General features: G+C 36.4%; 1 protein-coding gene across 4 annotated transcripts in view; it reads left to right on the forward strand.

Moving 5' to 3' along the window:
* GLRA3 (glycine receptor alpha 3) overlaps positions 1-23,736 on the forward strand; it is a 91,142-nt gene that overhangs the window by 45,500 nt on the left and 21,906 nt on the right. For all 4 annotated transcript variants that reach the window (XM_055797776.1, XM_055797777.1, XM_055797778.1 and 1 more), the window contains exons 4-6: positions 2,314-2,537; positions 5,563-5,645; positions 18,366-18,503. In XM_055797776.1, the coding sequence (XP_055653751.1) occupies positions 2,314-2,537; positions 5,563-5,645; positions 18,366-18,503 (445 nt within the window). The remainder of the gene's footprint in view (positions 1-2,313; positions 2,538-5,562; positions 5,646-18,365; positions 18,504-23,736) is intronic.

A 23,736-nucleotide genomic window follows, 5' to 3' on the forward strand; every position in this document is an offset into this window, starting at 1 on the left:
CCTCTATTTGTCTGCCTCCATTTTCCATTTTCATTTCAATTTTCTCCTATGCATTTTTCATTTGTTCTGTCTTACACATATGAGAAGTCCTATACTCTATAAGCAATCCCATTCATAAGCTCATCATATTCTACAGAGAAAAGTAAACCAAATAGACATACTTCAATTTCAGGTTATACAAACTAAAAGGTAAAGCTTGGGTTTGGCTGAAGTGCAGATGAAGTCCTGAGAGCTGCAGTGCTCCCACCCAGCGCGCCCCAGGTTTACAGCTAATGTTTCCTTCCATGCAAGGGTTCCACATGTTGGGGCAGGCACTAGAGCCATCACAGATCCCACATCCCACTTCTTCCTGGTCTTTCGATTTTACACAGGCATCTAGAAAGAGAACCAGTACTATGTGGTATTTAGGATATCAACCAAAGAAATAAAGGTGTTTCAGGGTGTATTATGTCCACACGCTGCAAGGAAGACACCAAAAACTCAGTTTTATGAACACTGAGGCACTAGCTGGTCTAAGGGTTTTGCCTTACTTTGGAGGTAGGGGAAAAAAAAAAAAAAAAAAAAAAAAAAAAAAAAAAAAAGCAGCAGCTTGTTTCTACATCTGTAAAGTACAAATCCCTGCCTCTGCTTTCATCATGCCATGGTGCTAATTATCAAAAATACCAACAGCTTCTCTTAAGAATGTTTTATGGATCTTGAGGCTGTCACTAGCCATGATGAAGAAGAAAGGGAAATTTACTTCAGTCCTTTGCTGAAAGGGAGGTTAAAGTAATTAACGATTGGGGAAAAAAAAACCCCACTCGATTAACAAATCCTAAGCTTTTTCTACCTGGCATTAATGTTTTATACTTCCATTTAGCCAGAGAGCCTTTTTCATGTCTGCTGAAAACAATAATCTGAATTAATTTCACTCTCCAGGTGTTTTCCACTTACTGGCTTTGTCTTGAAAATGTATAAGGTTATACAAATATAAAATCCTCTACTAGAACTTTCTCTATATGATATGCAGTATTTTCTGATTATCAAGCAACAAATGCTTGGTAAGCATGTTTTTAGCGTTTTTGCCTACCCTTATTCAAACTGAGTAATTAAAATAACCAAAACAGCAGGATGCTGAAGGTATAAAAATGCATATTTCTCATGCGTAAATGTTGCATTTTGAGGTTCCTGTTGTCATTTATTATGTCTGTTAGCATGATTCTCACAACTGTATGGCTGGATGTTCCGAGTTTCATAAGACCAAATATTGATACAACACTGGATTTTTAACAGTACCCACAATTTCTAGACCAGTGGGGTTTTAACTAGTTATCCTAACCACTAATAACCACTACTACTCATAGTTATTGGCCAACTTGTATTGCTCAGCCTTGAAGACCATTTTCTGTTCTGACTCAGAGTTTTCTTTTGAAAATTTTTATTCTTTTTTAACAACAAACAAGTGATGTTATTTACTTCTATTACATTCAGAAGTGTAAGAGATGCTATTACACTTGTATAACATTGTGTATGTTATATATATATTATATTCACTTTTATTGAAAAACAAATATTTTCATCTTTCAGTGGTAAAGTTTTAAGAAAATGTGCAGCCATAAATACAACATTGTCTTTGACTGAGAATATATATGACTCCAAAATGATTTCCAGAGGTTTGAAGCATGCTGCTCTTTTCTGTAAAAGTACCCTTGATTAAGACATGACTGTCTAGGCATTAGGGTGACTCCACTTGTACCTAAGATAATTTACCAAAAGGACTTACATCATGTCCACAATAATTGAAGAGGAGGAACATCCCTCCTCAGCTAGCTGCATGGCAAGTTACAGCTCACGCAATTTTCAATAGGGAACAGAGGCACAGAAAGTCTAAGTGGTGGGTCTAAAATAGGGAGAGAAAAAAAAGATTAATTTAACTTCCCTTACAGTGGGACAGATTCTCACTGCCAGAGAGAGGGAAGTGGGAGTGTCCCCACCAGGAGCTGGGCAGAAAAAGGTAACTCCAAAAAACTCTTTTTATGCTTCTCTCATTTTGAAATCAAGAGAAAGCTACTGTAGCAGTAGAATTATATGGAGTTATATGAACTGTACATGGAGGATGGATTTCCTTCGCTTGGGATTTTTTCAGTTGCCTTGAAATGCATCTTTATTCTTATCCATTGTGTCCCCACTAATACAAATAGGTATCATGCCAGCATTCAGCTAAGTAATTCTTTTGTCATCCACAGATGGACAGGGGATTACATGGCTAAGAAATGACATAAAAGGTAAATCCCTATGCTTGATAAAGCTTTGTTTGTTTTCTTTTTCATTCAGGATTACCGAGTGAACATCTTTCTCCGTCAGAATTGGAATGATCCCCGCCTTGCATACAGCGAATATCCAGATGACTCTTTAGACTTAGATCCATCCATGCTGGATTCAATTTGGAAACCTGATTTGTTCTTTGCCAACGAAAAAGGTGCCAACTTTCATGAAGTTACAACAGATAATAAGTTGTTGCGAATTTTCAAAAATGGAAATGTACTTTACTCCATCAGGTGAGCCTCTAATCAAATGATTTTTTTTTTCAGATAGAAACTCAAAAGTGTACCTAAGAATTTCTAATGAGTATCTTCAGTTGTTAGTCATGCAGAACTATCACTAAAGTAGTTGTGAGTTTTGAATACAGAACTTTATCATCATTACTTTTCACTGTTAATACCAAATAGAAAATGATCCTTCACCAGTCATGCATGTAGTAAAAATAATACGAAAAGTATCTTTCCTACTTTCGAGTACAGATACTGAGCCTAGAGTACATAGGGCACTTCACAGAGCAAATAATCCTGGAGTATTATAACCTGAGCTGGCCTATGTATGAGTTTCACACACTGTAGCCTCCAACATCATGTTTTTTTCTTTTTCGCCTTTTTGGATATTGCATTTGCACTTCAACATGGAAACATGACCTATTTGAGGAAGCATGACATTTAAAGAATAGTTCACGTACTGCTGGAGATGGAAAGAAAAGTGGAAAGTAAACTTTTGAAGGGTTTAAGAAGCTGTAAGCAGCAATCATAAGTATTGACAAAATCTAGTTATCCTACTTCTCCTCACTTTAATGCAGACGTTAGTAGGCATTTTACCACTATTTTAAAAAACCTAATCTAATGAGAAACACATTGGATATAAGAATGCTAATGCCCTATTAGGCATGATACAGATTTGGTATTAATACAGTGACCTACCTATGCAAAATTTTACATTTTTCAAAATAAATTTACCTCTTGTCCATTTAGTGGTTTGTTTTGTGTACTTTTACAACACTGCATTAACAGGTAATTGGACTTTTTGAAGAGACATGAGGAATCTGTGAAACAATTTGTGCACTAAGATAATATGTGACTTGCATGCATGTGTCAGTGGCAAGGGAGCCTCCTTCCTCCCTCCTTCCAGCGCAGGTGGGCAGTGTCTTGTCAAGCTTACACGAGGAGAAAGGTTGGGTTAAAATTCCTATCAGCATTTCATATCCAAAAGGAGGTTAGTATGCCTATCTGGAAACATAATAATTCTTCAGTGTCACAACATGCACTCTGTCACTAGAAACAGATGGAAAGCAAGTAAAAATTATTCCTTCTCCAGACCCAAGTAGAAAGTAGAGCTAAAATAAATTATCCCTCATCTGAGTCACCCTGAGAGGCACTGGCAATTGTTCCACTCTAACCGAATAACTCCTTCTCCTTGCCCTTCTCCCTCCAGATACATACAACAGAGTATAGACACCACCACTCAACTGAAGCATGTTTGGATGGCAATTTCAATAGAATTGAGATCAAGTTCATGTTCATGTTCACCAAGTTCACATGAAATGGGGGGAAACAAACATGAGAAATATAATAAAGTTATAAAAGGAATAAGTTTTATAAATATATATGTGTATATATATTAAGTTATATATATAACATAATATAATAAAAATAATGTTATTATATATTATATAATATATATTAAGTTATACATAGCTTAATATAATTAAGTTATAAAAGGAAACATTGACTGTGATGAAAGCAGATGCCAGGTAACTCCTGTGTTTTTTATGGAGGCAGAAAGTTTATGTTTCCATGATTTAAGAACTATTACAATTTCTGAAACATAGAATTGGCATCTAGTTGAGTTGTTATGTGAATTTGAGTCACGTGAGCTTTTGTTGAGGGGAGACATGCTAACTGTTAATGTTCTGATATTAAGCAAAAAAAAAAAAAAGATTTCTAAATTTGCTTTTTTCTTTCATTCCCTGGTATCTCCTCCTCCCCTAATTTCATTGGAACAATTCAGACAAGAAAATAATAAGTTTCCAGTTTGTGATTCAATGAATACTTAATACAAAGTACTAAAATATTTACTGAAGCACAAAGTAAGGTCCAGGTGCTGCTTCTCTGAAATGACTTCCCATATCTCCAGCCACATAGATTTTGTGTTTGGAACCATTCTTAATAAAATGAAAATAAAGCCTTGGCCTGAGTTCCCTCCTTGGACTCTCCCCATGTAACTCTGTCACTGGCAGACTAAACAAACAGAAGTTATAGAAATAAAGAATCAAGAAGCTTTGGAGAAGGAAAAAGTAGGGTAAAAGAAATATACAGCCATTCTTGCCATCTACTGCCCACTTCCCTTTAGCCCCAATGCCAAAAACAGGGGAATGTATTTAAGGGAAGGGGATTAGAGCAGTGCCATTCTAGAAGAGCCTTATGCATAAGGGATTGAACTCAAGCTTCTCAGGTTTTTGGAGAACATTCTATCAACTAACTGACAAATGAATATGGGGCAAAATTTTCAGGCAGGGTATTTTCTAGCAAGAAGAAAGGTGCGGTCATGACCCTGAATGATGAATGGATACCTAAATATTGCCAGTGAGGGAAAACGTGTGCTTTTACTTCTTATATACTTCTCATTCCTCTGAGAAGTATCACTCTAAGTTATTGTATTGAGATAAAATGTAAAAATGCCTCTTTTGCAAAAAGAGGTTGTAAAATATTTCACAGGAAGTATCAGGACTAACATGAAACACAGCTGCCGTTCAAAATTACAGGCACATTTCAGCCTACCATCAATATCATAAAATGTTATCTTGAACCTTTGAGTTGACAATTTAAGCACCTTATTTTAGGACAATAGCACATAAATTACTCTGCCACCATGATTTGCAGCTGACATCTGTTACGGAATTCTTGTAAATCTGGGTAAATTTTACGTGAAGGATTTTAAATACTTCAACAGTACAATAACTCTGCTGTAGCACAAAAAGCATGGTGTTGTTGCATTCCTTTAGACTTCTCATAAAGTCAAGCAACCCTACTGAAAAAATTGGTTTTCTGAAAGTCTGTAATATTTTTTTCCACATAGCCACCCTAGGCTGAGCAAGTGAAATGTGTTCAGCTAATATACATCCCTTTTGAGAGTCTTCTAATGAAAAAAATTATTTTCTTCTATTTCTAATGGCTTCCAGTGTTTTCATGCATCCTTCCTGTGCAGTTCTATGGCATTTTGTGGTATATTTTTAATACTTTTTTTCTGTTCTTTCAGATTGACTTTAATACTGTCCTGTCCGATGGATCTCAAAAATTTTCCAATGGATGTGCAAACGTGTATAATGCAGCTGGAAAGTTGTAAGTTTGTGTAATGTATTATCATATAAATACTTTTTCAAGGATTACAACAGCTATGTAGGAGGTAGAAAGACCCCTTGTAGGGTACAAGAATAAATTTTTAAGAAAGAATCCTCTATTTTACCAAAAGAATCTATGAAACATACATGATTTTCAAAGGAAGAGATTCTTCCATCCTTATTTGTACCGCAAATCAGCAGTTTTGTGTAAATCTAAAGTTACCTCTAAATTTAAGTATCCAGTGCCAGTTTATCTTTATGCAAAATTTATGCGTATTGGGATTCACCATGAAGTCTTCCCTGTGTTCACATATACAGGGGGACAGTAATACAGGAGCGCAGAGAGGAAATATGAGAATAACTTAATTGTGTGATTTATGTGAATATCCTAAAATCTGTAATAACTCAGTGTCCTTAAAAGCTGGAAAGAACATGATACACACTGAGTCCCTGGTCTTCAGATTCTTGCCCTAGCTGTTCAGCATGCCTACATGTTACACCTACATATCTGTACTTTTTATCTGATCATCCTAGAAGGGCTTAGGGAAAGGGCTTACTACAAGGGAGAACTGTAAAAGATTGCAAAGCACATATAAGTATATATGCTTATGCCTATGTACCTACATAGGATATTCACTTATACAGCCCTCACCCCCTCAACTGGAGCAGCACCTCTAGACCAGTGGTACACCCTCCCCAGAAAATCTTGGGAAGGGCTGTAGAGCCCTTGAATTATGAGGAGGAAGAAGTCCATACAAGGTATCACCTAGCTAGGGATAAAATATGAGTATGAACTGACCATCAACCATAACACTGGAAAAAATTCTAGCATCTTCTGAAGACTCAAGGCTTAAAAGAATTTGTAGTAGTACAGAGAGCTTGATGTTGAAAACACACAGCAGAACACAGAAAAAGACCTGATAGCTTTCTAGTGCAAAGATGGTGTGACAGTTTGACCAAACATGGTGCTACACTAGAATTTAAATAGAAAAAGTGAAATTACAACTCCATGTGTTTTAAGTAATCTGTTCATAAAGTTCTGTTTGCATTATACAACAATATCCTAAGGAAGGCAGAGGAAAAGGTAAAACCAGCTTAGACAAGACAGGCTTTGCAGAAATATCTTTCAGTTAACAGCAATACTTTTTATATGAAATAAATAAAATTAGCTTTTGTTATCTTGACCCACCATATATTGTACTTATCATCTCCCTTCGTATCTCCCTCAGAACATAAAGGAGGCTGGAAAGCATAAAGCATTATGCCGTTTCAAGGCACAGAGACAAAAAGACAAAACCAAAGGTTCTGTCTGATGCTATGATCTGAGCTAACACAGGATGTGTGAGGAGGAAGGCACACATATGCGTTAAATTCTCATTTTCCTTGTGATATGAAGTATTTGGGAATCACCTTTGCCACTTAAAATGAGAGGACTTTGGGAAAGATTTCTAGCAGAAAAATTCTCCTAATGATGTGAAAACCAGAAATAAAGTAAAGCAAAGCATTCTTTCAAAGATTCCAGCAATCTGAATTTTGTGAAAACTAATGACAGGGGAAAAGTAGATGAATAAGTACCCGTCTTAATGTCAGATCTAGATTTACAGTTTTGAGATCAATAAATGAAATATTTCAGAAAATAATTTCCTGTGTATAGAATGAACATATTGGATTATTTGAAATATACTATAGATCAGAAACACAACATACATAATTTGATTAAAGTGTTTCTTGGGTTTTTTCTTCTTTTACTGAAACAAAGTACTGTCTAAGAAAAGGAGGAGGTAATTATCTATCAGTCAGTATGTCAGAACTATTTGTTGTATGGATAATGGTATGCTTTTACAAAAAATTGTAGGGTGCATATGAAAGCCAGATCTATCTTTCATTGTGGTGGACAGACGTTAATATAAAGCAGGCTTTCAGTATGAGGGCAATGGCTGAATCTGACAGCAGAAACTTTCTTGACTAAAATTGAGAGATAGTTATTTGCTGCAAATGTCAGAGAATTTAGGGCAATGTCATATATTCAGCATTCAAGCAAAACTCCACTGTCAATCAAGCAGATAATCTTACTAATAACCTATGTCACCTTTATAATTAATATGACTAAATAAAAGGTTAATATGAGGCAGTTGTATCAGAGTACATACAGATGACAGCTATATTCGCTGTATACAATTATGCTTCCAATAGAAAGTATCATAGTGCTTGACTGAACAAGAAAAAGGTATATTTTTTAAGTTGTGTTTTAAAAGTTAGGAAATTGTTGTTTTAACAATTTCATAAAACTCAGCTGTATTTTTCCTCCTTTTCAGCCTTTGTGAGGACAGGTCATACAACAACTGAGCATTCTTGAACAAACAGGCATCTGTTTTGCTTTATAGAAGCCTTGCAGGAACTCACAATTCCTGCAGACTGCACCATAGGGAACCAGTACTTACTAGTTGAATAACACTGTAGATCATAGTTGTCCTACTGTATTTTCCAGCAGACCATTTTTCACTGAAATCTTGTTTTTAATCATGCAGTTCAGTGGGAGTAAGTTCCCTGCTCGACATTTACACAGTAGAGAAGCAACATTCACAAAAGAAGAGCTGAACAAAATATAAATGGGTGCTTCAAAATCTTCTGGTTACAGGGAAAGATCAAATTGGATTTCATAAGGAAGTTACAAGTAATAAAGCTTTCACCATATCACCTTGTCTAATTTTATTTTACCTGTAACTCCAGACATTTCAAAAATAGAGACTATAGGCAAAGCAGCTGGCCTGAGACAGAAAATTTTGCAACATGTGGGAGCTCTGACTATACCTACATGTCTGATAGTAGAATAACCAGTTAGGTTTGCAAGAACAAGACAGCAGTTCCCTGAAATTACTTTGGGACAGATTCAAAGAAGATAGGCACAGTGACTTCCTAAACGTTCAAGAGCAGGAGTGCAACTGCCCAAAACCAGTTTCTCTATAAAGGATGTACTGGAAGGAAAATAGACACCTTGGAGGTAAAAAAAAAAATGGCTTATGTCAGTCTGAACTCAGATTACTTCCAAAACTTAGAAGATGAGCAGAAACATCCAAATTCCAGTGTCTTTGGTTAAGAACAGGCAGCCAGTTCTCTTTAAAATTATAGAAGAGAAAAGGGACAATGAGTGCATTTAGCACTTTCCCAGGCTTCATAGCAAGTCTTCTGAGGTAAGAACTGACATAACCCTGCAAGTCTGAATCCATCCAAGCATATCTAATTTCTAGGCCACAGTGTCATACTCTCTTGTGGCTTGCACGGCTTACATCTTTTGGTACACAGTAAGGTATCTTAAACAGGGGGATCGAAGCACTCACAGTGGTGGTTAATGCACTGTCTGGGGAAGTGGAAGACATGGGGTTTCAAAACTGAGAACACAGTCCTCTCGTGTCCTGAGTAAATCATCTGATCATCAGGTTGTGTTATAAAAACCAAAGAGGTTGCAGGAGCAAAACAGCAGCAGCCATGCTTCCAGATGTTTCCTTTTAAAGTGATGATCATTGCTTTTTTTCCCACTGAATGTCAAGTTGGGTAGGACATTGTGCAATTATTAATTTACAAGGCTCATTTATCTCACAGTTTCTTTGAATTATGTTTGATCTTGCAAGCCTTGCTCCTGCATGTATCACTAAGCAAATTAGACTGTTCCTAACAAATCACTCATCTTTTTCTTACTCATCTCGCCACCAGGTTGCAAAGAAAGGCTGACAGTTATGTATAAAGGAAAGATCATAGGTTTTACCTCTACTATAAAATAATAATTTTTTATTACTCGATACTTTCCTTCAATATTGATACTGTTGCTCCAGCATAGACAGTTCTAAGAGAAAAATTCATGTATAGCTATTCTTCCCAATTTATACTTTTATTTTCAACCAGTTAATGTTTGTGGGTTTTTTTTCCAAGGTCAGTCTAAGCAGCTGGATTTGCCGCTGGTTAAAGTACTCCACTTATATCATGAAGTGTCTGAGAAATATTTAAGTGGAAATGTCTTCTATTTTTAAAGGATTTGTTTTACCAAATGATTTCTCAGCAACTAGAATGAGCTGCTTTTGTATCTTAGAAAGGAAGCAAATGAAAATGCACATATGAAATAATCCCTTCTACATTTCTGTGCCTTACACCAGGGCAGCCTATAGGCATGTGGGATAATTTTAGTTTTATTCTGTTTGAGTAAGATACAAAGAAATGTCAGCTAGATACATATTTATTTCTGTACCCTGTCTCCCAGGAAAGAAATGTTTTTCTTTCATGTGCTAGAGCTTGTTGTCTCCCTCTTTTTTAAGTTTCACTTTTATCTCACAGCACTCCTTTATTCATATATTACAATTATAACTTTACATGACATTCAATATTCATGAATTTTCCAAGAATAGTGAAAAGACTAACTAGTAACAAAAGAAGAAATATACTATCAAAAGCAACATATGTAAGGAAAGAAGCACCTGGTTCACCTCATAATTTTATTTTTATGCTTATTGTCTCTCAATACATTAAACAATGGTCGCCTTCTTATTGATTTATGGAGGTGTTTTAGTCTTTCTAAGCAATCATCCACCTGTCTTTTAGATTTTTAGAGAAAATTCATTCTGTACTACATGATGCTGTTACATGAATAGTACAATTTCTTTCCTTTCTGTGTCTAAATTGAAGATTGTGCAAATGGTAAGATCTATAAGCAGGCTATAACAATACAGGCTACTGCATTACAGAAAATGATGCACACATTGTTCCTTTCCCACAACAGCACAAAGACACCAGAAGATAGATAATAAAACTGGAGTATATTTCTCATCTCCCAGGGAACCTCAGGTCTCTGAGTGACAGTAATTACGGACACACTAGATCAGTGCCTGCCTTTGCCTAAACCTGTGAAAACTATACCTCTTCTTTCCATTTCAGAAGCACAAAATTTATCAAAAATTCATCCTATGGTTCCAACTCTGCAGATGGGTCACTTAGCCCGCTACATGTATCTGAAGTGAGATCTGACACACAGTGACAAAGAGCTAGATATTTGTAATCTTTATCTCCTCATAAGCACAGGATGAAAGGGCAGTCGTACAGCTGCAGCTGAACCTATAGAAACTAATATAAAAGTGACAGCCAAAAATCTATAGGTATCTGCAAGGAATATTAGGTTTGAGAGATACGGTAGAGAGCAGAGCCCAAACTGTTATTCTTCTCTGAAATTCAGGCTAAGAAGGATAAACCTGTAACTCCCAAGGGAAAGACTCCATCAGGACGATGTCAAGGGCAGTGCAAGGGGCAGGCCCTTTGCAAAGCAGCTCAGATGTATATAGAATAAAATTCTGCTTTCTTGGAGCTTCAGCATAAATTTAGCCTTGAAATGCATCACAGTTGATTTCTGAAGCTAGTATTTTTAGTGCCTAATGTATATTAGAAGAATTTATTCTAACCTCAAGTCAAAGCCAAATTTGTTAGCCCTGTCATCTCTTCCCCCTGCTATGTTGCTTGGAATTCAGGGCACAATTCAAACCTCTGCCATGTTCATATGGACAGTAATGTACAGGCAGCCTATCCTGGAGGCACATTGTTGGGATGCCTAACAGAAATAACTCTAGTAAACATGACTGTAGTCCTTGCTTCAGCTGAATACCTAAAGAACTACTTCGTTTGCTGAATAAATCCAATGTTACTTTTGGACCTGTACCTTACTAAACATTAAAGAAATTAGAATAGAATTTAGATAAATCACTTGGATTAAAAGAACTATAAAATAAACTCTGTGGTTGAACCAAACTCTCTTGTACAAAAGCGCTAGATATTCAGCCTCGTTGTTTCATGCCATACATGTTCTTGTTTACTGAACAAAAGATTTTGATTTGCCTGTAGGTATTGTAAAATTACACAAGGGAAGCATGGCCTTCCTGGAATAGAACAAAACGAGTAGAAAATTTACAAGATACATTGGTATTCAGATGGATCACAAGTTTGCTTAAAAGTTTTATTCTTCATAGCTTGGAATGTTACTCTAAGGGTGCTTAAAAGGAAAAAACTTGGCAAATAAGGCTGTGTCAGCAGAATTAGAAAAGGGGGTATCTTGCAATTCATAAGACAATTGTGGTTCAAAGGTGTGGAGTCTCTGAAGGTGCAATGGAATTGCTTGTCTTGAATAACAAACCTTGGTTTTTCTGTAATGGTGTAGTCTTTGGACAGCTTGGAAAGGAGACGTTAATACTTAAGTAATTTTTTAAGACAAACTTGTTGGATGTCCATTGTGTCTCCTATAAGTTATGGGCTTTTAATGCCTACAACTGACACTGAATTAGTTGAAATAAAAACTTCATAACTTAGCATGCATGTATGCAACTGATATAAATAGCTTGGTTCCAGTAAGTTCTATAGAGTTTTGTGGACTGATGTGGGTTGAAAGGAATCCTATTTGTTTAAGACAGGCTTTCGTCCTATACTGTCAAAATTGGATGAATGAAAAGGTTATATTTATTATTAAGATTAATGATAGTTAAAATAGTTTTAAAAAAATACAGATACAATCTACTTTTTTCTTTCAGGGGCCTCATATGGGTGTTAATAACAACTTGTCAACACCATTTTTGAAAAGATAAGGTTTTCTGGGAAAGATGACCAAGACCAAGGGAAAAATTTGGTTTTCTGTTTTCCAGACACTACAGTTGCCCTTGCTGCTTAGAAATACTCCAGCAGGATCAGATTCTTTTTCCTTGCAAGTTTTCCTGAAGCATGCAATTGAACATGATGAAAAATTTCACTCTAGCTAGACAATTTTCAGTGCTGTCTAAAGGCTGGAGTTAGTCTGTCTTGTCCATCTTCTGCCAAAGAGCTTTGTATAGATTAGATCAGGGCTCCTCAAACTTTTTAACCAGGGGGCCGGCGCGCGGATGCAGTGGCAGGCAGTCATCTGCGGCTGCTTGGTTTCCCCCTCCAACCCCGGGGGAGGGGGGGGTGTCTGTAAATACCAGGGGCCGGATTGAGGACCCTGTGGGGCCATATCTGGTCCGCGGGCCATAGTTTGAGGACCCCTGGATTAGATCAATTAAATAGACTATCACTAGAGTTTCATTTTATTTGATGCCCAGATATTCAAAACCCTGCACCAACTATTCCAGGCACAAGGCCTGACAACCACTCCTCATCAATGCCTTATCTTTTCCACCTCCTCCCTCCATAAGTGTGACCACACAGAGTTTTACTTTCATTTTTTCATATTTATCACCAGCTCTTTGACAGACAATTTTCTAAAGAAAAACTTCTGCAGGCCAGATCCAACTTTCCCAGTTTCAGGCCCTCTACTTGCCAGTTACTTCTATTCTACTTAGTGTGCCAGTTCTTCATATTCATCTCAGGTGGAGGTTGCAGTCTGCCAGTACATGCTTCACTAGTTAATTACCTGGAATGATATCAGGCCCCTAAAAATGAGTTGTCTCTTTAAAGAAAGCTGTTGAGAGGCTACAGTGGCACACTTACACACAGTTCTTGGGTTTTCCCCAGAAGTACTCCCTCTGACAACTTTCTGCTCCTGGGATGATAACTTTGTCATATAATTACCAACAATTTTCATCTGCTTTTGCATTACAGATGTGCAAGACCCCATCCTTGCGTTAATAGAGACAGTATTAATGTAACCTAACCGGTCCTCTAATTTCTGAACACTGCTGTTCAACATAACAATGTGTTTTTCTGTCCTTTCTTTCCAGTTCTATGATGACACCACTTAGATTTTGCATAATTAGTAATACCTTTGCAGAATTAGGTAAGAACAAACACTTGGATGGTAGCCAGACAACATTGCAAACTGCAATCTCCTTTAGCCACAGCAGCTGGTTTGCATCCCATAACACACATAATTTGGCATCTCTAATTCTTTTCTCAACATCCATGTATTTAAATCCTGCAAACTCAAACCCTAGTACATTGCATTTCAGTGACAGAAGTCCTTACTCATGCACGTGATTTAGCTCAGGTTGGCCTGGTCCTGCAATCACTATACTAGATGATAACCACCATTGCTTTCAGCTGTTTCTGTACTAGAAAAGACTCACTTTTTCCACCAGCAATGAAAAAGTGAGCTGTGTCCTCATATACCAGTAAGGCCAGTGACTGACTTTCCTTTTTTCAAGACTAAAATGTTGCCACTAGGACTTTCCTCCATAATGCTCTATTTCCCAATCATCCAACCACCTCACAGTCAAATATGAAAAACTCCTTTGTACTGAAGCTGAATATCATGCTGGGCTGCAGCAAATGCAAATAAGATTTTTTATATATATATATATATATATGTATTCTTCTCACAAAGCAGCACCAAGAAAGCTATCTGAACAGCATGAATTTACAAAGAATAGGAATAACTATTATATAGCAAAAGCTTACCCTGAAAGAGTGCTCAGAAACAGATTCACAGTTTCTCTTCCAGACACATAGACTGGGACTCCCTTCAGGCATGCACACCACATGTCCTATAGAAAGCAGAATAAAATGGAAGCAAATCACAGAGGGGAAACACCTTACACTCAAGTGTTATCCCAAGAAGAAGTCAGGGTTCAAGAGCTAAGCATTCATGTCTACTACAGAATAAGCTTCATACATCTATAAGCAGTGTTAAACACAAGCAGCTGAGTAGGAGCCTAAAGCTCAGGTCGACCTCAGGTTTAGTATTTCTAGAATTTAGTTTAAGATGTTTTGTGTTATCTTAATTATCATGCTTTCTGTTTATTTCATGAGAAATTAACGCCCTGGATCGAACCTGTATACATTTATCAATCATTGGCAGAATAATCTATTCCTAATATATTCTTTTTGAACTGTGTCTGCATATATCTACCCAACAAATTAGCCCTTTCTACTAGCAGTGCCATTATTCAAGAATATCAAAGCAAAATTTGAAAGACTACACAAAGGTATCTGTCTTATTGAATTTTACTATTTGGGTACTACTGTATTCAGATCAAACATTTTTAACTGCAATTGTGCCTCAGGAACACTCAGTTTTAATTATGAGCTTAATCAGTTAGATTAACCGGTGCTGCATAAACCTGGAAAAAAAGAGCACCATTACTCACTTCTCTTATCTGTTTTTTCTCAACTAATCAGTTGCTAATCTTATACAGAAAATTAAATAATTAACTTTTCATTTTTATTCCTGTAAAACTCATTTCAGCAGTGAATGGATGAGTGTACTTTCTTCATCTAGATTAGTAAGGTAAAAGCATTTTAGCAGAGACCTTTGTTGCAGCATCTAATTATTTCTGTGATTAGTAAGCCTCAGTACTGCAAATACATATGCATGAAACATCTGTATAGTCCTGTTGAATTCAGAGAGCAGCATCAGTATTTTAAAGTTATCCACATAGTTCTAATACTTCAAAATTTGATGACTGGCAATTCTAGGATCCTAAATCTAAAAAAACAACACTGCCCTCGAGGCTTCAAGATTTTCATGACCAAAGCTCCCTACACTTCCACTACTTGCTGTGCACCTAGCCCCCACCATCCCATTGATGGCACTAAGCAATCTGGTGCTTTATCCATATCAGGATCCTAAGTCTCTACTTTGTTGCTGAGACTGAACTTTAAGGTCATTTCAAAATCTGCCATGATGTCTTCTTGTGCTGCTGGAAGCCCAGCCACTTCAATAAGGAACACTAAATACATTAATCAGCAAGACTCCCAAAATTAGGATGCTGGGGGACTGATTTTTAGGCTCATTGCATATATAACACCATACACATAAACTGTAGTAATACTAGAATACGGTAACCACTGACTGGTTTAAAGGGCCATTTCTCTAAAAATGCCTTTTTCCCCTTATGCACAGTGCACACAATACCATGAGCATTCTAAGTGGTGTTCAGCAATTCTTCTTCATAAAATTAATTAAAACACAAAAATATTTTCCTCTTTTTGAGATATTAAGGAAGCCCAGTTACCTATTAGTATTGCTGTTCCTCCTGGAAAATTTCTAACACAGAACAATGAGGGGTTTAGCCCTTTTATGCATAGAATACTGTGGGATGTGCCTAGGACATGGGCTGAGTTTGTTCTTGCAATTTCTCTGATTCTGCTTTATCTCTGCTGGTGACCAGATACTTTCCACTGTTGTCTTTCTTCATTTTCTCCATGCCAAGAACAAAACAATGCAGTAACTGGACAAAAGGAAGAGATCATCAGTTTATTTGGAACTGTACCAAATAATATTTTCATTCAGAAAATCAAGAATAACTGTCCTTGTTAATACTACTTACTAAGGAAAATTTAGAGACAAATTTGTGTTATCAAATAGTTCAATATGCTTAAATAATTTGTTTTGTCACTTCCCCAATTACAGGATTATTACAAGATTTTGGATATCCTTAATTCAATCAGCACATTTGATTGGGCCATGTATTTCACATTTAATAAAGGACCATAAATTTAATAGAGATTTAATTAAATATACCTAGTAGAAATACAATACATATTATACTATTTGAAATTTCTTTCATACAACATAAGCTCACATCTCCATTAAGCTACTCTATATTTTAAGACATATTTACTTTATAATTATGATTTTGACATACAAAACCAAAGTTACAGAGTTATAGTATTAAATGCTAAAGTTATATTTGGGTATTTAAAATGTAAACATGATAAAAATTACTTACTCCATCAGCAGTGCTATGATTTTTAATAGATTGCACTACAGAAGAATTAGTGGGCAGGGTAAATAAAATTAAAAGCATGCATTAGAGATGAATGAATCTGATTTATTGAAATACATTTTGACACAGCAGTTGTTTCTTGTCAGCTCAATGAGTTTTACTCAGAGGATATCACTTCTGGCCATAATCTACATGCTTCAAATGATAAACTGCTTTACACACAACTGATTTTGTCTGAATTCATGCAAAGTTTGATAAAAGCTGTACTTCTGCTTGTTCATAGTTTATGGCATTTAATGGTGAATTTTAAGACTGTGTTTCTGGAATGTCATGGATTCAATAAGACAAAAAAATAAATGTTTCCTTGCACAGTGAATATATGCTTGTAATGACTTGAGTAACATCTGATCTTGATTAAATACTTATTTAAAAGAATATAATCTAATTTTTACCATATTCATACAGTCTCAACAAAATACCAAAGTAAACCAACAGTCAGCCTGAGTGCCTGTGAATACCTTGTATAAAGGTACTCCCCAGAACAAACATGGAGAATCGAGAAGCAAGGAGATTTATTGAAAACAGTTTTAAACTTATGAACAGCAATTCTTACCTTATAGGTGTATCCAACATAGACAGATCAGAAAGGATGAAGTATCTCTCAGATTTGAGGTCAGCATATCAGGCTGTTATGACTGAATAGCATTTATAGATGTATTCAAAGAGTAATGGAGTCACTGAAAATAATAGAGGAAAGATTTATGCTCACACACCAAAGAGGTTATTTTGTTCACTGGAACTCAAAATTTCAGTATTTGCCGGCAGACAGTAACTCATAGAAAGTTCTTAACATCATACATTGAACTATAATTTGTTACTGAAAGGTTAAAAGATATTTCCAGTTATCAGTAGGTTACCCTCAACAGCTCATTAGCATTAGACTAAAGCAGAAAGGAAATATTCCAAAGCAGCAAAACAGATGAATGAAAGGTATATAATTTAGATGTAAAAATTACTCCTTTTTCCTTCTGGCTCAACCTGTACCTTTGTCATTCAAACTATTACAACAATAGAACCTATCTGGTTTTAGATTTCAATCCTAAAATCTCACTTTGTCCAAATCTATTAGATTCTGATAAATTCTTAGTGAAACTTGAATAAGAATAGGAAGCCTTCTTTTTCTCTCCTAGTTGCCATAACCAGATAAAATTTATTGAGAAAAAAATTATAATAAGATGCCAGGGATATACTGGAAAGATAATATATCACATATTCAGAGGAAGTAGAGCTATTTTCCCCACTGATATCCCATGCAAACTGAGAGGGGGAAACAGCAGGAAATAGTACCTGCCCGTTAAAAAGGCTTACCCTTGATTAGTACTTCTACTACGGCTTTTGCTATTTTATTTAATTTTATACACACATGCATACAGTATGAATAAGTGCAGGAATCTGAATATTAAAACTGAATGCCTTTATAATACATCACAGTCAGCTAATATGAGAAGGTTACAATCAATTGCTTTCCCTTGTTTTATACCAGTTTCAGAGAAAAGTATTTTTCAATTAGTACCTCACTCCTTCAGAAATTTTAATTTGTTGTTCTCTTTGAAGAATTTGCACTTAACAATTCAAATTAACATAAACACATAAACATATCTTTGATAATCCACCATTTCACCTCAAATAAAAGGACAAAGAGGTCTGAGTGTAAAGGGCCTATTTTATCCTTTATGGGCTGGGGAGGGTAAGATTTCCCCAATCACCCAAGAGAATTCAGTGTTTAACTTATTTTGATGCTTTTGTTAATTCCGTTAATAAACTACCTATTTATCAAGATTTCACCAAGGATGCATAAGTCTGGCTTTTTTTCTATTTCAGTATGGTATAAAATGGCAGATAATCACTTTGTGATTAACAGGTACAAGCAGACCTCCCACGTTATCTCCTTTTTATGAATTTATTTAAGTCATCACTATTTGGTATGCCCCTGATTTTCAAAGTTTGCAGATGACTTAGAGTTTATGTGTTGTTTGTTGCATTATTATTTTTTTTAGTTGGATACACAATGAATGATCTCATTTTTGAATGGCAAGAAAAGGGAGCAGTTCAAGTAGCAGAAGGTCTCACTCTGCCACAGTTTCTGTTGAAAGAAGAAAAGGATTTATGTTACTGCACCAAGCATTACAATACAGGTAGGAAAGTGTATTAGTGATTAAAACTGGAAAGACATTTAACATTTATTGTTAATTTGGAGAGGTTGTTTTGTGGTTGTAGTTGTGGGGTTTTTTTTTATATTCTCATTGAACACACAAAGATAAAATGCACAAGTGCATTGTGCAGGATAATAGTCTTAAATAACTGACACAACAAAACAAATCTACCTGAAGGCTGATCTAACTGCTCTTTCAGTAAACTTAAGAAAATACATAGCTGAAATAATTCAGAAGCAATTCAGTCAGGAGTTTTATATTTACAGTGGGTGCCATGACCACATCTACACTGTGGGATCTGAAGCACCACTGATATCCAAAGGTCCGTATGTTATGCACTAAGCATGGTTTGGCTCAGTCCAGAAAAAGGGACACAGAGCTGCCAAGCCAGCTATCCCTGCCCTATTTCATACAGCAAGGGGGCAATGCAAACAAGCTGAAAACATCCTTAACGTACAGTGGCCAGGTGTCCAAACTAGATATGGCCTTTCCAAGTTGAAGCCTTTGTAGAACTGCCATGTTTAGCTTATCATCTCTGGGATTATTTGAAAATTTGAGGTTTTAACATTAATAATATAGTCAGTTTCAATTGTAAAAAAATTATCTGAATAACTGGACAATCACAGGCATAATAATCCTCAAAAAGCATGTATCAATGGCTAAGAATGCATAGCTTCTACCTTCTAATGGGAAAAAAATCAAGAGCTCTTTCATTCTAATCCATATCTTTTTTAATTTATGGTCTCTGGTATGATTCTAGATTAAACATGTCTTGAAATTTAAGATTAGAATGATTCATTCAGATTCTGCCAAAATGGCAGAGGGGAAAAAATTCAATAGGTGGCATTCATAAGGGATGTCTTGTTGTACTCAAAATTAAGGAAGAGCACTTTTCAACACTGAGTTTTATCACAAATGCCATGGTGCCCTAAGGGAGGGAAAGTTTCTCTAATAATTTCCATTTAGAGTGGGGAGATATTGGTAGAGACATTTTGAGCACTTTTACTGGTCAAGTACTAACACCTGGCTAATCCTTAAAACCCTTCCAAAAATGGACATACATATCCTATAGCGTGGTGATGTTTTCACTCATTCATCCCTTTGTTAATGGTAATGAAATTCATATTATTCTTTTTTCTTTTTGCCATAATCCTTATGAAAAGGAAATTTTATTTTCTTTTTTTTTTCTCTGTCTCCTTTGAGATCTATAGGCAACCTCTTCTTCCTTCCTAGGACTCTCCTGCTTTTGTGCCATTTTGATGTGTGCATGTAACTGTACTTCTATAACCTGTATAGTGATATTAACAAATGAGAATTTGCGGTAGAAAGTATTCTAATTTTTCCAAAGTTCATTTGGACAACATGATGCATCAAAAATCTCTGAGGAATTAATAATTACTTAATCTGATATTGAACTGTTTTAAAATGTCAGAATTTCCAGTGGTTTCCAAACACCTCACCCAAAGCTGAATTGTACTCTTGCACATTTGTCTAGGAACTTTCATTATAATCATCATAGTTTAGACCTTTTGATTTTGACTGAAACTTCATTTTTTCACTCATTTTGAGCCACTGCTTTTTTTTCATAACATATGTTTCAAGCCTGTTTAAGTTGGTTCATTTTCTTCCAAGCAGAAATAGTAAAACATGCTATGTCTAGGCATAACACACTAGGTTGCATGGGGTCAACTTACATCTATTGTCTTTTTCACTGTGGCCCTAAACTGAGCTGGGAAGCGGGAGCAACAGATGTTATTAACTTCATGTAAAGTCTCATGACTCTCAAAATGTACCTACAAAACAAGTGCACTTACCCCTGTGAACTGCTGTCACATTTAGCTGGGAGAAGGTTTACTGTCGTAACTCTAAAGGACAGTGCAGCCAATCATCAGTCCCTTATATTTCTGTACTGCTTTGGCCAAACTGCATTTCTGTGGCCAAAAAAAATAATAATTGGGCCATTTCCTTTGTCCATAAAAATTCAAGCCATTTATTAATACAGAAAACTGGGGAAGCCTGGATGCAGGCACCCACCGCACACTTCAGATTGAAGACTTGAAAAAAACCTCAGCAAACAAGTACAGTTGCAGCTGTGGGACCTGCCTGTGACAGGTGGGGAGGGGGGAAATGCAATGGTGAGTGACACCAGCTGCAGGCAGAAGGGTACATCCTCACCAGAGGAAACAGCAGAGTGGCCTGCTCTGAGTTACCACACCAAAATTACAGGTAAAAATTTAGAAGAATTTTGGCAGGGCAAACCAGAAAGAAAAGATAGTCTTACTCATGCAGGACTACCTTTGCTACATTCTCCTCTTCAACATAACATTTTCTCCCTTTATTTTTTGTTCAAGTCTTCAGTATGATGTTAATTTAATCAAATTAGAGAGGTTTGGTTTGATTTCCAGGAGGGTGGGAGTGCCTTTCATATCTTTCTTACTACTAGTTAACTACTGTGCACAGACTAAAAAATCCTAAATATTATATTAAAAGAAACAACAACTAAGAGTTTCTTTACCTCCATTATGTCACTCGCATATGTGACCAGTAATGTGCTTTCTTAAGGCACCTGATATGAGATACTGTAGACAGATACTCCTTTAGGATTCTACACACACACTCACACACAAAGAAAACACAAAACAAAAGAAAAAAAAACAAACCTAGAAATGAAGCCTGTTTCTCTGGCCTACAACAGATTAGATAAAATTAATTCTTAAAGGAATGCTAAGCAACTGCAGCTGGTATGCAATAAGTGACCAAAGAAGGGTTTTTAATTTAAATTTAGTTACAGCCCAGGACAGAAAGCTCTTCTGAGACATCCTATAAAACAGGAAAAAAACCAAAAGTCTCCCTGTGAAACAAATTAATTTGAAGCTTCAGGACAGTATGTGGAAGCTCATCAGTGCATGTCTCGTCAGTGTTTCATGCCCAATTGAAAATGGATCACTGTAACCACAGCTTGAAAAATAAACTGCTTCTAAATATAGGGACATAACAGTTTCAGCAACGGTACAGCATAATGGCTCATCAAGTCTTGTGTTCTGAAGTGATGCAACATTTCTGATCATTTTCATGTTTTCACATTCAATTGCATTTCCACAGTGACAAATTTGGCAAGGGAAGTAGAATCATTAACAACCAGAAAAATCACATTTGAACCATTCCCATTACAAGAATGGTCTTGCTTTACCACATCCTCATTCACCTCCTATGTGACATGCATTGCTCCCCTGGGCTTTTATGCAACACCTAATTTTACTTTCAATTGCAGGTATGTTCAATCACAACTTCAAAAAGACCCATATATGATAGCATGAATATGTACATAATAGCATTGGCTAACAGCCACAAACAGAAATACTCTGAATCTTGGCTTTATTTATACACCACGGGTAACACGCTAAACCTGCACTTGCATGGTGCTGCTCAGAACAGTCTTACATAGATTAATGGGGTTTGGCTCAAAGTATTGCACATAGTGGTCCTGGAAACAGTGGTTGCTACACCCACCACCAGAGCCGATGGGTTCTCTATGTGACCCTTCCTGATGAGTCTGTATGCTTAAATCTGTGATGCGAAAAATGGCCCACTTCCTTAACACCACATTCCCCATTCTCCTAACACATACTTCCCAAACACCATCTTTTCTCGTGATTGCTTTTGTTCCCCCTTAACGTCAAACAAGTTGCTTAACAACCTGTAGACTGCCCCTTCTAGGCCTTACCTTCAACTGACTTAACGCCTTATATTGGGCCATTGTGCTGCCATCAGCATAGCAACTAAAGGAGACATAACTTTGATGCCTTCTTCTGCCAACAAGAACTCAAACAGCTACTTGTTTTGATAAACACCTAAACCACTCTTTTGGAGACTATAGCAATAATTTTTAAGCCATGCTTTTTTAACCCCTTGGGTCCACTTCTCAGAAAAGGGTATTTGTACTTTTTATCCAGGAGGTATTCTATGGGCATGGAATCGCTGAAGCTGCTCATTCCTTCACTGAAAAAAAGAGAAATTATAAATATATATATATACATATATATAAAAACACATATATTTAAAAAAAATTGAAAAACAGAGTCTGACAGGCTGAGGATGTGACCAGTCCTAGACACAGAAAACAGCACTGCCTGAGTCCAACAGGGCATTTTTCTCTGCAGAAGAGACTTCAGTTGTCTCCCTTGCGCTGATGAAAATTTACACATTCTACCTTAAAGTTTCAATGAATACAAATTGATCAGCTTTCCTGGAAGTAGAGACATTACATCTAGATGTCCTTGATATTTATGTTGCTATCAGATCCTCCTTAGTTTCTACTTCTCCCCCCTCTGTCCCTCCTAACACATTATAGCATGTGACTAGTCTTTCACCTCACAAGACTTCTGTTCAACTCAATATTTCTTCTGATGATTTCTGTTCAACTTGATATCTACCTAGCCTTCCCTGTACAACTGCTGCCTACCTAGTTGATCCCCAGCGTGTACAAGTGCATGGGGTTACCCCATTCTTATTGCAGAAATGTACATTTGTCTTTAATGACTGTCATAATGTTGCAATGGGACCTCCAGCCTATGGAGGTCCTTCTCGATGGCAGCTTGGTCCGCCATTCTGAGAGAGATAGGAATTGCAAGTGCAAAGCCATCAAGTTGAAAAAAAAAATAGTTACTATTTTCCACATTTATTTTCAACTTTCCTTTACTGCAGTCAATATCAGTCTTACATCAATGTTAAGTTTATCACCTGCCCCAGGTTTGTTTCCAAATAAGCTATGTAAAGTCACTTCCTTCCTGACCAAGAACTTACGTAGTCAATGGCAAGTGACAGCATCAGCACTGATACCCCGCAATATGCCACTGATATTCGCAGTCTGACTTGAAAAAAAAAATGGATGGCAGTACATACTTACAGTCATTTTGTGAATCTTGGCTTTAGATAGATAGACACCAGCCGAATATATGAGCACTCATGTATTCTATATACTAGACACTCAAAAATCATCACTTCTAGTCAGGCTGCATGATCTTAGTTATAGCCTCATTTTACGACAAGGAAAAGCCAAGTACTTTTATAAGTACTTTTTATCAGCAAAATATACTCAAATTGCAATTCATATTTCAGTGCAAATTGCAAAAAAGTGTCTGGAGACTGCACTTACCAAGTGCTGCTTTATTACCCTGTCTCCTTGTCCTTATTATATATAAAAATAATTTCAGCT

The sequence above is a fragment of the Falco peregrinus genome, chromosome 2, assembly GCF_023634155.1.
Source record: "Falco peregrinus isolate bFalPer1 chromosome 2, bFalPer1.pri, whole genome shotgun sequence".
NCBI lineage: Eukaryota > Metazoa > Chordata > Aves > Falconiformes > Falconidae > Falco > Falco peregrinus.